This window comes from Platalea leucorodia (assembly GCF_965183815.1).
Source record: "Platalea leucorodia genome assembly, chromosome: 5".
Taxonomy (NCBI): Eukaryota; Metazoa; Chordata; class Aves; order Pelecaniformes; family Threskiornithidae; genus Platalea; species Platalea leucorodia.
The window spans coordinates 80,063,795-80,079,744 of NC_138827.1; the positions used below are offsets into that span (position 1 = coordinate 80,063,795).

Consider the following 15,950-nt stretch of genomic DNA (forward strand, 5'->3'; position numbering starts at 1 on the left):
TTTTATACTGGCATAAAATTAGCAATAATCAAAGGCTCAAATCCAGATGAAGGTGCGCTTGGCTAAACTTTCTACAATGTCACTGGAAAATAGACTTTTTACCTCACACCTAAAAGACTTCTGTAGTGTTAAAAAAAATAATAAACGACCAGTTAAGCATTTTGTATCAAAACTAATTTAAAACTATTACAAAGTATTGCACATTTTGTAAGAAATAACAAAGCTGGAGCAAATGCCTTTGCTGATAAGTATATGCAAACACACCTTCACACAATTTGTTATAATTACCTAAGCTGAAAACATGTTGTTCAAGCTCCAAAATCCCACTACTATCCAGGTACCTGTCATTCTCATTCATGCACATTAGTTAATATATTCCAAGGATATGAGATCCAATAACGAACTGTGTGTCCTGTCATTCATACAGAGTTGGGCTACCATCTCTGCTCTGAGGATCTCATCATCTGTCATTCCTAGAACAATAAAATTTAAAAAGCCGTTAAAATAGCGTGATTTTAAAACACACATTCAGCATACATTTGTCATTAAACACAAGTTAAACTTGATACAAACATTAAGTAGCAATACAGTGCTATAAATATACAGCAAAAGAAAAGGGGGGGGGGCAAATGTTATGAGACACACAACCTCAGAAAAGACAGGTACAAACTAAAACTGCTGTCTTTCTGAAAAAGATACAGAATCTTCATGTGACCACATACACAAATCAGCTACTTCCATTAAAGCCATTTTTCTCCATTTCTACGTATTTTGAATATTTTTAATTCATAAGGGATTAAAATTCAGGAACTGGCAAAAATGAAACCAAGTGTTGAATGCTTTAAATTACTATATGGCTAATCAGCTTTATGGTAGCTACTCAATGTTGAATATAAATGAACAGGCATTTTACTTACATACAAGTATTCCTAAAACAGTGATTCTTACCTAAATGTAAACGAAGACTTAACAGAAGGACCAAAAAAGTTAAGGCTCCTTCCAACATAGACCTTTCATGCTCTGAATCAAGAACTGTATTTTGATGCTGTGATGCCATCGTTAACAGATCTACCACCTTAAACCTACACAGCAAAGAGTAGAGTCAGAAACATCATTCTCCAACATTAAAACACCAACGTGAAATGTACTGATAAACTCAGGATACCATTCACAACAACCCAAAACGAATACAAAATAAAATGCATACAATGCAGTAATATGCAAAAACACATGAAAACCCTCCAATTTTTAAATTTGGATTTTTATTTAACTACCTATGGAATGTGCTATAGTGATATTTACTCCACATGAAAATACCTTACATTTATGAACACAGAAAAACTAACGCCAATTAATCTGTTTTCAAACCCTGATTTTATTCTATCCAGAAAAGCAGACAACCTTTCTGTGCCTCTTACTATTGCAGCTCTATTTATCTACTCCTTCAGGCTAGCATATCCTGAAAGCTTGCATATGAACATATGCAAAACTTAAAAAAAAAACCTTAAGATGCTCAGAAAACAAATGTCTGAAGGTTCACTACTGCACTGTAAATCAAAAGCCAATCCTGTATCAAATCAAGGATATACCTTGAGATACCTTGAGATACCTCTCTCGGTAGAGCCCTTAGGTAAGGGCTAGTTTTGGCTAGGCAGAGTTGTACCACCGAAGATGTATATCAGATACGCACCGTTTCTCTCACATGGTACAAATTAGTCAACAGCTAGCACAACATTGAATAAGAGCATTCATCTTTTAATCCTACCTTTCAAAAACAGATGAAATAAAATAATCTGGGTCCAGCCTAGAGGCACAGACCTGTGGAAAGGGAATAAATACATTTTATTCAGTAGTTTGTTTGTTTGTAAACAAGCATTGGCTTAGCTTCTCAGAAAACATAACTTACTTGTAGCAGATAGATGTCAGGATCAATCATTGAATTGCAGAAATGAGATTGCACGTAAGTCATAGCCTGTCCTTTAATTTGCAGTCCATTTCTAACCCACATGTTGCTGTGAATTTCAGAAAGACTTGCCTGTTCAGGTAAAATAAATAAAAATTTACAAACATTTCAGGGATATTCAGCTATTCAGTTCAACATTAGCAGATCATCAATATATTATCACACATACATAACACACTACACCTTTATATAAAAGTATACTTTTTGTATACTAATTTACTTCTCCTGGGGAGTGAGGGATGAAAAGGAACCACTGCAAGTTTATGAAGCAGATACCATACTTTCATATGAGAGCATATTTCAGGCAACAAAAGTGACCAAAGCCAATGAAGTCATTTATTTATGCACTTATTTATTAAAATCTTGAAAAGTACTCCAAAAATGAAGGCATCATGGTTAAAATGAAGTTAGATATAAAAGCAGTGATTGCAAATACTGCTGACTACCACTTACATACAAATACATACAAATTTGTAAATAAAAAAAATGTTGCAGGGTGCATTCATTCTTGAGCTTATTCTCCATTTAAAACACGAAATTTTCAGATTCAGGTTTCTTCTCAACTTGCACTCCACTGGTAGCTATTCTATGAACTTGCAATTCCATGTTTTCAAAGGGCTGGTTCCTCCTACCCCTTTGAAAGTGCTATAGTGAATATCATTATCGTACTTCTCAGGGTATGATAACTAATGCCACGTATATAATTTTGGAAATAGGAAGATAAAAAAGAGTTTATCCTAACTACTCGGTATATTCTAGTTATTATTGGCACATATTGCTTATTTTGATATTCCACAATTAAGACATAGTTCCCCTTGTTAAATACTTCTAAATATATTTATATGACTGGGGTTAAAAGAATCAGACAGCAACTTTTTTTTTGTTGTTGTTGTATATCTCTACATCTGCATCAAAGTGAGAAGCCTGCCCGTACCTGAATTTGAAGTGGGTGAATCATTAGTTTCATCAGCATCTCCTGATCTGGCAAGATAGTATCCAGATCTAGTTCTTGGCATTTGACGGCCTAGAAACAAAAGCAAGCACACGCTGTACTGAAGAATCACACCCAACAGGGAATTTCCATCTTCTATGTAACTAAAACACGTGCTTACCTTACTTAAAAACATGGCAAAGTAACGGTGCAGTGGCAAATGAAAAGTAACTTGGTTAGGAGCAGGCTGAAAGTAAAATAAAGATATTTTAATATCACATATCAAAAAAACAAACCTACAAATGTCTTTGTCACAACCACCAAGAACAGTATCTTGCATGTCTTCATTTGAAGGACTTACTTTCCACTAACCTAGTATTACTTCATTGCCCTGCACTTTCCAATGATTCAGAAATTTCCCTTATTCAGACTGCCATAGTTAATCTCTTACTAAGCCCCCAGTAGTTAATGACACTCTGAACTGATTGAGAGTATTCCTTGCTAAGGTGGCAAAGCTGCGCCCCACTACCATATCAGAAGAGAACTTCTGTTTTGCCATTGCTTCAGCTCTTCATTCAGCAGAAGAGTAGTACATCAATGGCGCTGCTTTTAGACTCACCCAGCTTAAGCTTGCACTAGCAAATCTAAATCATCAAGACTCTACAAATAAAGGATTCTAGGACATAACATTGCAACTATTAACTACAAACTCTAATTTCAGTAAGGCAATCCTTTTTCAGTTAGTACCCAGAATGATGATTTAATTGGGGGAGGGGTGGGGGGAAGTGAGGGAGTGCATCACCTTTGAAGATTAATTGGATTTTCACAGTACTTTGCTTAAATTCACTAAGGATATTTACCTCATCTACAAAGTTGATAGCATCAAACCAGTCCTGAAGCGCTTCAAGGCAGTATCTGACAACATTTCTTGTGTATTCCTGTGTTTCCTGCAGTAAGAGAAACTAGTGTACTACACGACCCAAAACAGTTTTAAGTGTCACATTTTCCTACTACAAATAAATACAATTATTTCAAGAATATTTTTACAGTACACAATTTATGCCCTCATCATATGGAAATTAGTAAGTATTAAGATGGTTTCATTGTTACTCTAAAAGATTATCATTTCAATGGTGAGAATTAAGACACCTTCAGAATGGTCAGCTGGTCCTCGTGCCTACTGTTCAAATTTTTGGTAAAAATAAATGGATAAATTAGAGACGTAAGCATAAAGAAAAGTCTTTCCATACAATCAAAAGGAATGGCTAATGCCCTCTAAGTTTTATCTACTGAAAAGTCCTTAGAGTTTGCTAACAAAATGCAATGATAACACAGTACTGCATAGATTTTAACAATAAGCAAACCTTGTTATGATGGTATGATATAACTCTGTAACAATGCCCTAAAACTATAACATATTTCAGATTAAATCATGTATTTCAAGACTAGAGCTGTACATCACCCTCCAGGAGCAAAGCAGTGATGTGCAAGAAGGGAAGGAGGGAGGGGAGCCAAACCAAATTGCCCTGTGATCAGCAGAACTTAGAAAGCCTCATTTCTTACAGACTTTTCCTTTAACCTTCCCCCTTGCCCCTACACACAGACTCCAGACCTGCCCTCAGACTCTTAGGATATCTATGCAACACTTCTCATGCAAAAGCCAGCAGTGCTTTGGCCAGCCAGAAGGCGTGCAAGTGCCGACTGGCTCACTCGGGCACCTTTCTCACCAGGAAATACAACAGCCACACTCCCATCCTGCTGCTCCACCCTCTGTGGCGGCCAGGCTCTGCCAGCTTTCCCTCTCCCACAGGGCATGAGCTGGAATCTCTTCCCACCCACCAGGTCTCATTAAACAAGTACAACAATTAAGCTACGAGATCTCTAAAACTCTTTCAGATTTATTAAGAATGACCAAAGGGCTCAAACATGGGGGTGAAAACATGACCGACATGGCGACAGGCAGAGCAAGGAATCATACAGGCCTTAAACAAAAGGCAGACCTTCCCATCCCTAAGCTAAAAAGAAAGGAATACTTCAAAAAGCCAGCAGTCGTAATTCAGTTTTCAAAAGATAATTTAGACTCATAAATTGATATATTCATAATGTATAAGTATAACTTACATCATGGTAAGGCTTTTGCAACTGCCTGATTTAAACTGTTTTAAAATTGCATGGTATGTTACGCACATTTTTTCAGTGCACAGTTCTATTCAGGTATTACAGTCTCATAGACGCTATTACGTCTCTTAATAAGCTAATTTCAAAGGTATTTATTTAATAAAAAATAACCAATAAAAAGTTTTTTTTCACATGTTAAGTATTCCTATAATCTGATGGATTCCATTTTTGCTATAACTTAATATAATTTACAGTCTAGCAAATAGTAAAAACTCCTTGCTCTAGTTAGCAGACCATGAGACGTCAGAACCTAAGAGGGCTTCACCTCAGGTTGTTAGTAAAACATCACAAAACCATAAATTACTCCATTCCCCATCATAATAAAGTGTCTATTTGCAGACACAATCAACATTACAATCACATTAGGGACGACTTAGGTATCTCCTTTCCCACTGAACAAAGGCAGAATGACTCAGACAGTTACCAAGTTCTTCATCAGATTAGAAGTTATTCCATATGTACAGTCATATGGAATGACTGTACACATCCTGAACTTGTAGTCCCAGTTCTGGAGACAATAAATTAGGTACAAGCATGAATTCTATACTCCCTATACACAGAGATGATCGCAGTTTTATATATTTGGTAGACAAAGACAGCAAAACCCAAGTCTTTTCAAACATAAAACAGACCGACCTTTCAGATTTGAGAACTCTAGAATAAATCATAATTAAACCCAAGAATAATTAAGCCCAAAACAGAGAAATGTTAGTCTTACCCTGACTTTGCAGTGTGACAGAAGACCCCACATTGGTTGGGCACAGGCTTCCAGCTCAGCAGCAAAGGCAGCATAGTATGTCTGCGATTCAAACTCCACATGCTCATTTAATTCTCGTTTATTTAAATTCATCCCTTCAAAGATTTAAGCAGAGTTATACAACCAAATATTTAACTAGGTCTTAGTGGAATGCAGTATTTTTAGTGTTATGCATTCGCACACCTATTAAGACAAAAAAACCACAAAGTGTAACAATCTATCTTATCTAGCAGCAGAATAATAGATAAAATATGAGCACAAACATCAAAGTTTGAACAGAATTAGACCAAAAAAGAACAATAGCTCTCGACTGGCTAGTAACTGTAGCCTTTGCTGTTCAGGTGACATTAACATGGACAGCTGCCCTTCTACTTTGAACCTCATTTAGTCAATGGGAACATTTAGGTGGAAAATATCTGGTCCTCTTTCTAGGCAGAACATTTTTCAGTATTAAAAAGTATTTTTTTAAATAATAAAAAAGTCTCTTCACAGCAACACTTAGCAAAAGATACAGATTTATCAGATTAGCTTACCCGATATTTAAATTTAGAACTTCACCAGTAAAACACTTCTAGCACAAGTTATGATTTGTACTTCAAGTTCAACCTGAGAATTCTGGCACCATAAATCTCAGTCAAGTGTGATGCAATTGCTCTTTAACTAGTCCACACAAGACAAAGGTCCATTAGATCATTTTCAAATCTACCTGTTTTCTAGAATATACTGTTCCCTTCCAGGAATGCAGACTTACGAGAATACTAATGAATTAAATATTCACATACAGCAGTGTAAGGACTTTGCTACTGCGAACATTAAGCTGTCTTAACGTCCTTGTATTAGTACTGATTATAAAAGCCACATACCTTGAAAGAATGATACAAAATTCATCCACGTTACCAAAAGACCATGATCTTCCAAAAATTTCTTTGCCACACTTTGGTGTGAAAGTATGTTTATAAAATCACTAACCAGAGGCCAGTAAGTATTATTCTTCAGTAGTGCTTCCCCGCAATTCACCACAACATGTAAACTATTTTCTTCATCTAGATTTAAAAAAGCAAAAAGCAAAAAAAAAAAGTAATACTTTTTTTTTCCTTCTTGTTTTAACTTTTAAATAAAGTTACAAGATAATGCAAAAATACCAATTAGGATTTACTGTAATGTTGTGATCACACACACAGAGAAAACTGGAGAAAAGAAGAAGGGTTGTCTTGTGGTACCTGAGGCTGTTTTCTCATCATGGAGTCACCAATATAGATCCCACTCTAGGAGGAGACACACATACTTTGAACAATATTGCAGCCTTTGAAAAGCAGTGCATTAGTAAAACCATCACAGCTATGCCTTTTTTGAATAATCTCAAGAAGTATAAAAAAGACCAAACAATACAATTCCTATTATAAACATCTGAAACCTATTTTGAATTTGACACGCTTCCAGCGAGCAAGCTACCTTACAGGATGCAAACAGGAATCTGGTGATCAAAACCTACACCGGCATGTTGACTCTGAGAAGGACAGCAGAGAAAAGCATTTCCACTCTGAATCTGGGACAGAGAGAGGGTTTCTACAGCCTTCCCGAGACTAGGGCAGGAGAAAGTTCCCAAAAGAAGGGGCAAAGAAATTGGGGGGGTGGGGCAGCTAGAAGTCTCCTCCCAGAATCACAGAAGTACACCCTCTACGGTTGTCAAATAAATCTCTTTTCAGAAGATTTTCCTAAGAGGGACCCCTGGAAAGACCAGAAGGGAAACAGGATTGGTCCTGGATTCAGGATCCAAGGGAACTAACTTCTAGCACCCATCTGTCAGTTGCTACTCTATTTCAAGCAAACAGAAGAAAGAAAATCTTGCATCTGATGATCAGCCTTGGGGATGGCTCTTGCCCAGTTCAAATGCACTGAAAGACCCTTGTAGTTACCCTTTAGACAACGAAAGGGTCATAAGCAGTACAGCACAGCCACAGCTAAAAAGACACTGTTATTAAGAGACTCCAGTCTCCGGCTGATGACGCACATCTGTATCTGGAGTGGTTCCCTTTGGTATGTACGCAAGCTTTTTTCCTCCCCTTTGTTGGAACTACTGAAGAAAATACTTCTTTCTTTTTACTCTGAGGTTGTTTATTTTGTTCGTTTATTGGTATGAGGAAAGAAAAATTACTCTCTTGCCTGTTGTGTCAACAGGTTTTCTAACTTGAAGTCATACAGTATTTTGATTTTGACAAGTTTTCCTTCCCAAGAACACAGCACGGTCAGAAAAATTAATCAGATTTCATCCTGAAAAATATGCTGCTTGAGTTGCACACAACTATGAACAGATACCTTCTTGCTACCATAAGGTAATATAGAGCTCCATTTCTTAAGACTGACTCCTATCTATTACACTGAAGCACTGGAAGGAACAAGAAGCCAGAAGCACTCTGTGCAGCTTCTCAAACTTCTCTGCCACAGTTGATCAAATACTCTTTAATCTCTCTCTTGTTATCTGGTACATCTGCAAAGAAAGGAAATTAGGTCTTGCTGCTCAGCTGCCTGGTTCCCATGTGCTCACACAGCCTATCCAAGATCAGGAGAACATCTCAGTTGGCTCTGCCTGAACCCACTGAAGGGCTTTGCAAAGAGCCAACAGTTCATGTTGCTGATTCTCTGCCCCAGTATAGATTACACGAATCCAGAGTTACTTCAAATTGCCAGTGGCATTGCCTCTTCTTCAGAGTACTCCACAAACCAGGGTTAATGTAACGTCAGTCAAAGGAAAAGAGGTGGTTTTTTTTTTTTTTTAAAGGATGAACTATTACCAAAACTTTTTCCTCGGGGTATAAATTCTTCTCCCATGAAAAGTTCAGTAGGAGGAAAGTGCTGATAGAGACGAAAAAAGTCTCCAGGAGCATAGGGACATAAATATTCCTAGGGAGCCAGTTTTATCATCTGCACCCATACTTCACTGCCTCATCCTTTCACACCATGTGTGAGAGAGGTAAGCTGAACTAGTAACACTTTCAAAGTTGGTATCAACACAGCTCTTATGTCAACTCTGTTTCAGGAACACAGTTTGTCACTTGGCATCCACACATACTCTTAATGAACTGTGTACTTTTAACAGGTGTCATTGGTCCAAAAGACAATTAGGATCTGTGAGCAATTCAAACTAAACGTGCCTTAGCAGATACAATTCCTGCTCCACGTTCTCCTTGCTCCTCTCCAATGTGTTTTCTCCATCTATCCATTGGCTAGATTTGTAAACTTTGTCTCATTCAGATACTAAACGACCTACTTGTTTGCACTAGCTGCACAAACAGAATTCTTCTCAATTTATCTCACCAGCACAGACTTCTAGCAGACTTCTCACGATTTCCAGCATCCTAAGAGATACCTTGAACTAAACACAAGATACAAGCCCACAGAACTGCAAAAAAAAGGCCAATAAGAATATGGGAGGACGGACGGACGACGCAGACGGACACCTAATAAAGTATTTTATTAATTTTTTTCTGTCAATTTACAGTATGCCCAACCCCTCATATATAAAGCAGTGAGGAGGAAATGTGAAAACACTGAAAAGCACCAGCCAGATTCCATAATGGAGTCTTAGCTAAGGCAAATCACTGGTGCTGGGGAAAGGAAACAGGTAACTTCATGTCTTGGGATAGCTGCCCCAGGGGTAAGCCTTTTCTCACAAATTATCACAAATATATCTGATGTTATTTAACTTACCAGCTCCAGCTTACATAATTAATTACCAGGAAGTTTCTTTAGAGCGTCTAATTGCAGTCACAGCCTTTTTCTGTTTGGCTGCAAAATCTGATCCGTTACAGAACCTTACCACCATGCTAGCAACATCCCATACTGACCAGGAAGTAAGAACAACTACTTGAAAGTAGTTTTAAATTACATTCTACCAATATGGCATTAGTTCAGCAAAAGTCACTTGATATACAAACTGTTAAAGACTCGACATTTTACTTTGAATACGGTAAAGCAATCTATGTAGGGCTAGATGACTGAGGATTTCCCATTTCAGTACAGTCATTCTGTATTAGGCTATACATAGAGCGGACTCAGAGCCAAAGGATACTTCAGACAGGAAAAATTACAATTTCATGCAGAAGTTGATGGTACTTATTTGGCGGCAGCAGCAGACAGCCTACCTAGAGAGTATTTTCAAATGCAAACTAGGATAAAGAGGGCTGAGAGGTCTGCAGTCTGTTAGGTACATGGAAGTGTGAAAAACAGAAGTCAGCAAGATTCATTGTGCCACCATTTTCAGATAAGGATAAGTAAAACAAGGAGGGTAGAAATAGCACAGCTGTTTTCACTAGGAAAGTTACACGGTGCGCACTAGTTCAAATTCAAATTGCCACTCTGTCAACCAAAAGCTTGATCAAATGATTGTATTTACAAAGTATTAAATCATTCTCCTCTAATTATATCAAGTTTTATTAAGGCAATCACAGGTGAGAGAAATTAAAACCATCTTATATACTTCAAATAGCTCATGAAATACTTTGAAAATATTTTTGAAATTAATAAAGGTCTCAATTTGTATATATAATTTCTCATTCAAGTGAGCTTCACAAATAGCGTTTATGCACTTTACCCAACAAATGAAGCACCTGCAAGATAATACTCCGTATTATAAGCTATATAACATTCCTACAAAAGAAAACCCTACAAACAAAAGGATAAAACATCAGTATCACTCTTAGTAACTATCTTTACATTTCTAGGAAATTCTGAGACTCGGCCTCTACCATATATTGCTAGATCTTGCGAATTTTTGGGAAGGGGCTGGGGGGGGTGGGGGTGGATTGCCTACCAAAGAAAGAGATTAAATTTCCTTTATAATAAATTTATTATCCATGGAAACAGGCAAACAAACAAATCAACCTACCTTGCAATTCACTTTTAATAAGGCAACTTTCCATCATATATAACAGAACAGTGACCATAATATCCAGCAGCTGACATTCTTCTGTTACTTGGCGTGCTAGTTCTTCATTGCTGAACAACTGAACACTGATATGCACAATTCTATTAGACATTGTGTCCGATTCATGGCTTTTCTTCAGTGTTTTCATAATAAAAGCATAATGCTGAACAAAAGTTTTGGTAAAAGCAATCTGCAAATTATAAAGAAATTTTGATGTTAACAAGCACCATACAAAAATTACAGCTTTCTTTCATTATAAAATATTCCTTTACAGAAGTACAATCAACACATCCTAGGAAACACCAGTTGCCATGACAAACCAAAACTGGTGGTCTAACTATCCCATGTCTAGTTTCTAGAAACAGTCCACATGAAAAGACCTATCTATAGAGGGGGTAACTTATGCCTCCAATTTTATTACCTTATACCAAAATCTAATCTTTTCACTCTATACTTTCCACACTAAAAAAACCCAACCAAACAAACCAGAAATGTTGAAACAAGGAATATAAAGTCTCAGCATACCTGTGAAAGCAATAAAGTTCTAATAATTAATTTATCCTAAATTTTTTACATCCTAAAACAAGGACTAACATCCCAAAATGATACACTATGAACAATGAGATTAGCGGTGCCTAATAAAGCTGCCTTAACTTATCACTTGCACTCATCTACCCATGGAGTAAGACTTTCATTCATCTCTCAAGGATGACATTTCAACACTGAATTTCATCTGCTATCATAACATCCTATATTTTTTTAACAAATCTTTAGCGCTTTCTCCGAAATAATTAAAGTCATTAGCAAGCTTTGATATTCTTCACACAACTGTTTGCGTTTTTTTAAACCAGACTGGTATTTAAATGTATCGATACATATACATATAAATCTTAGTACAATTTCTTGTCCCACTCCATTAGCCTCAAATTGCATTGTAAACCAACGTTCTGTACTGCATATACGTGTGCCTATCCGCCAGCTTTGAAATCACTTCTCACTTAGTACTTTAAGTTCTGAATTAACACCATCTGGACTTCCTTGGCTTAATAAGAAGCAATAATACAAGCTGTGTAGTGATGAAAATTTTCAGCTCAAAGTCTAAAATCCCCTGTCTGTTCCTTCTGGAAGTATTAATCTTTTATAAGCATAAAATTAGAAATTTTAAAACCACCCTCAGGCAGCTGTGGTTTCACCAGACTGTATACAAATCACTACTTCATTTTACCTGCCTCAGACTCAGTGTTCCCATATTTTTATTATAGCCCTACCATGTTATTCTCATTTAGAAAATATTTCCAAAAAATATCATAATGCCATAACGCTGCTCTTGCGCACAAAGAATTCCAGCAAATATTCTCAAAAATAAAGTGGCTCATGCAAAAAAAATGGACCAAGGTGGGGATGGGGATGTCACTGCAGGAAGGACTACAACATTGCTTAACTTGCCTTCCTTTAGCTAGTTCACAATGATGGAAACCTGCATAATAATTGAAAGTGTCTTCTACATACAGCACCCAGCACAATCGTAACTGTTTTCAGCTAAAGCCTTTTCGGAACAACCTATTCGCAATACTTGTGCGGAGTTAATACATATCATTCTGGTATTCCAAGGCAACTTTGTCATATAATTGCCTTTAAATTGAAGCTTGATACAACTTTAATCACTGGCAATGACACTTGTAACAAACATTAAGACATTTACACTATTAATATTAAGCCTCAGACACAAATGACACACCTGATCTTTTCAGAAGTTAGTACATTAATGCTGCTAGTAAAAAAAAGTATACATTGTTTATATATTACTTCTTCACGTTCTATTATGTTTAAATAGGATTCTTCAGGTTCTGTGACGTAGGAACTATGTTTTACTTATTTTACACAGCATTCTCAATTCGATTGCAAAAACCTGGTCCTCCTCTAAAGACAAATTTTGGATTATTTATTTATTTATTTTAAAATCAGCACGCAGCAAAACTTTTTGTGCCTCACCCATATACAATAATGAATTTCTGAAAGTATTGTAGATGCGCTGCCAATATAGTGTAATGCTAGAGATTCTGTAATACACTTAAATAAAGAAAAGACATCAGCTTTACGCCTACAATCACTAGAAAGTGAAACAAACAAATACAACCCTTTCCAATTTTGAGAGGAAGAAACTAAACTCATTTCCAGAAGTTAAAATGCTGGAATACTGTGGTAAACTGCAGTCCGTATATAAAAACAGCCACAGTAGGTCAAATCAGGCCATCCAGCTCAGTATCCTGTCTTTGAGTGGCCAAAGCTGTATACGCAACTAAGGAAAAATATAGAATGGAGCAAGAATGCAGATATTGACATAACACATCTTTCCAAATACTTACTCAGCTTCCAACCACTTGCAAGCAGTGGCTTTCTAAGACAGTCATGTTTTGTGTACATTTAATTACCTTCACTGACTTACTCCCAATGTTCTTGTGCAGCTTCTAAATATCTAGCCTATGCAAAAACAAAGCTATTTTTTTTCCTCTGTCCTTTCCTCTTGGTGGCCACTCAACAATCCCAGAACTTTTAGGAGCCCAACATTAACTCCATGTTTCAGTTAGAGCTTGCATCTCCCATGTTTATGTTTTCAATGCAAAGAAAAAGATAGTTCTGCCAGGTGAAAGCTGTGCTAAAATTAAGTTTCCAGTAGAAAAACTGTTCTACAGAATTTGTAGAACAGCATATCAAGGGGTTAGTGAAGTCCTATTGCTGTAATAATTGCCTCAACGTTCACTATGGGAGGTGGCTGATGAGGCACAGCATTTCCGATAATTATGTTCACTGATTCATTATCTCTACCAGAAGCTTTTGCATTTCTCTACTTCCAGTATTCCAGATTTCAGCAAGACCCTACTCTTTGATGATTTATACTCTTCCATCAGCTTCCTTTTTATTGACAAGCCCTTCTTTGCCTTTTCCTTGGTCACATGACAGTCAGTCCTATTTCTCTGGTCTTTTGTTTTTCCTCTTGCAGAAACCTTGTCCACACCATAACACCTCTAGTTTCTTGGAAGCTCTGGTAAATTTCTCTTCTATTTTCTTCACTTGCAAGTCTTCCAAGCTTCAAATGTCAGGGAGTGCTGGAAGGGATGCCTCAGGCACAAATCCTGTAAGGCAAAGACCACACTGTTTGTTGTGCTGTCTCTCTCATATGCAAAAGGGGGGAAGAGAGGGAAGAGATAGTCAACCCAGGGTTTTAGCCTACTCCTTTCAACACTTCTTTTCGATACTGGGAATCTTAAAAGAGAAGTTTGGTTTCCTATTTAAGAATAAGTCTGTGCAACAGAGATTGCTGGTGGCTCACTGACTGCTGCATAGGGCATGGTGGGTTCAGTCAGCTCTACTACGTTTACGCTGGGGGTCAGAGATTTCAACCATTTCAGAGCATGCACAGATAGCCAGCTCTGTGCTCAGTGTCTGGCTAGCTCACTCAGGTTATCAGAAAACCAACCTAGCAGAATTCTGTTGATTTAATGAGCTAAATCAGCTCATGAATAATCAGACAAATTGCACAACAGCAGAGAGCGAAAAAATTAAGACAGTACATGTGGTGTAGATGGGATGGGAGAAAGCAGCAGAAAGCTGAGACATCACTTGGAACAGTTTATATCTGTACAGGTGTTCCTACTGTTTGAGAATGCAACATGATTAAACAGCAAACAAGCTTTTCCTTCATAAAAGCTAAATAGAAGCTTGAAAGATAAAATTCTTATCATTCATCCCCAAATGGTATGTTCCCTCTGTACACATGTAAAAGGCAGAGCCACTCCTTGTAAATTAGCCACAATCCTCACAGACATGTTTAAAATTCATGCATCATAGACACAGTTTTGCAACAAAGCACAGGTATCTTGGGAAAAAGTAGTGTTACTGCCTCCCTAGTATTGCTGTGTGATTACTCTGAGTTTCCTTACTACTGAAAAATACATTTTAGACAACCACAGCAATTAAACACAGATTCTAAAAGATTTCAAATACTTAGGATATGTGCTAGTAATAAAGTCTGTACATAGGAATTAACTGTTTAGTCAAACACAATACGAAATCGGTAACAAAAAAAAGAGGAATATTTAAATAATCCTTTCATCTGAACATACAGTATCAGTAGGTGGAAGATGGACTATTTCCAGATAAAGGTGGCAAGCAGTAGAGAAATCAAATATAACACGGTCTCCATTCTGAGTGTATAGTGAAGAAAGATTACCAACACAGTGAAGAAAGCCACTGAAGACTGTGGCTTGTTGTCAAAGCAAAAAAGATCCTGTCCATCATTAAAAGTTGTTGTTACTATATGGTACAGTAAAAAGGTAAACATATCAACACTTACCAGATTCCTCCACATGCTGCCAGCAGTTGCGTGTTTTTACAGGCAGGAGTTTAGCTGGCAATGGATCAGGAGAACTGGATGTCCACATGGGTCTCCAAATATCAAGAAGAATTCAAGCTTCATGGCAAGGGATCATCAGTCAAGAAGTCCTCATGTGTCCTCATGCATTAACTGAATCCGAGACCAAGATGAATCTATGCTGGTATCCCAAACCAAAACGCTGTCTTGACATGGACAGAGTATTGCTGAAAGCCCGTATCTTATCTTTTTCTTCCTTGCCAAGTTATCTTCATATCCTTTGCTCTGATACAGCAAGGTTTTAAGGGGGCACAAATACAGGGCTGTCCCATTGTAAACAGATATTTTTGAAGAAATCTGCATGCCTGGACTTCAGGATTTCTTGATCTTTGCCTCCCAGCAGGTATTGAGAAGGTCCAAAATATTTGCATGGCTTAAAGGTATGACATGATCAGAGCAAAATGTTAAGCCTGATTGCTATGTACACTTGGTCTTGGAACACGGAGAGCAAACAACCAAACCTGGCTGCACACCAAGATTTAAAACAGGAAGATGACATCCAGTCTCCATGACTCCAGGCCAGGAGACACTCGGTATGGACAACTGCAAAACTCTGTAAGGAAGCAGCTGGAAGGCTGCCAAAATCACCTAGGGCATAGCTGCAGAAAGAACACTCACAGTGTAATGGCCTATATGGAGAAACCACTGCCTACTACAACAGTTGCAATAGGAATGAAGTCACTGCAATTATTTACCAGTCGTACCACACTACAGAATCATTTAGTGCTGATCCACATCTTTTAACTCATAAAAATCCAATTTTCA

At 37.4% G+C, this 15,950-nt stretch overlaps 1 protein-coding gene across 1 annotated transcript in view; it reads right to left on the reverse strand.

Moving 5' to 3' along the window:
* The window catches only part of UBR3 (ubiquitin protein ligase E3 component n-recognin 3), a 119,370-nt gene that overhangs the window by 76,538 nt on the left and 26,882 nt on the right, over positions 1-15,950 (reverse strand). Inside the window, exons 8-17 of the mRNA XM_082313627.1 lie at positions 10,715-10,943; positions 6,693-6,872; positions 5,791-5,924; positions 3,755-3,841; positions 3,076-3,141; positions 2,898-2,987; positions 1,907-2,035; positions 1,766-1,818; positions 949-1,082; positions 386-473 (exon numbers count right to left, since the gene is read on the reverse strand). Coding sequence (XP_082169753.1) covers positions 386-473; positions 949-1,082; positions 1,766-1,818; positions 1,907-2,035; positions 2,898-2,987; positions 3,076-3,141; positions 3,755-3,841; positions 5,791-5,924; positions 6,693-6,872; positions 10,715-10,943 — 1,190 coding nt within the window. The remainder of the gene's footprint in view (positions 1-385; positions 474-948; positions 1,083-1,765; positions 1,819-1,906; positions 2,036-2,897; positions 2,988-3,075; positions 3,142-3,754; positions 3,842-5,790; positions 5,925-6,692; positions 6,873-10,714; positions 10,944-15,950) is intronic.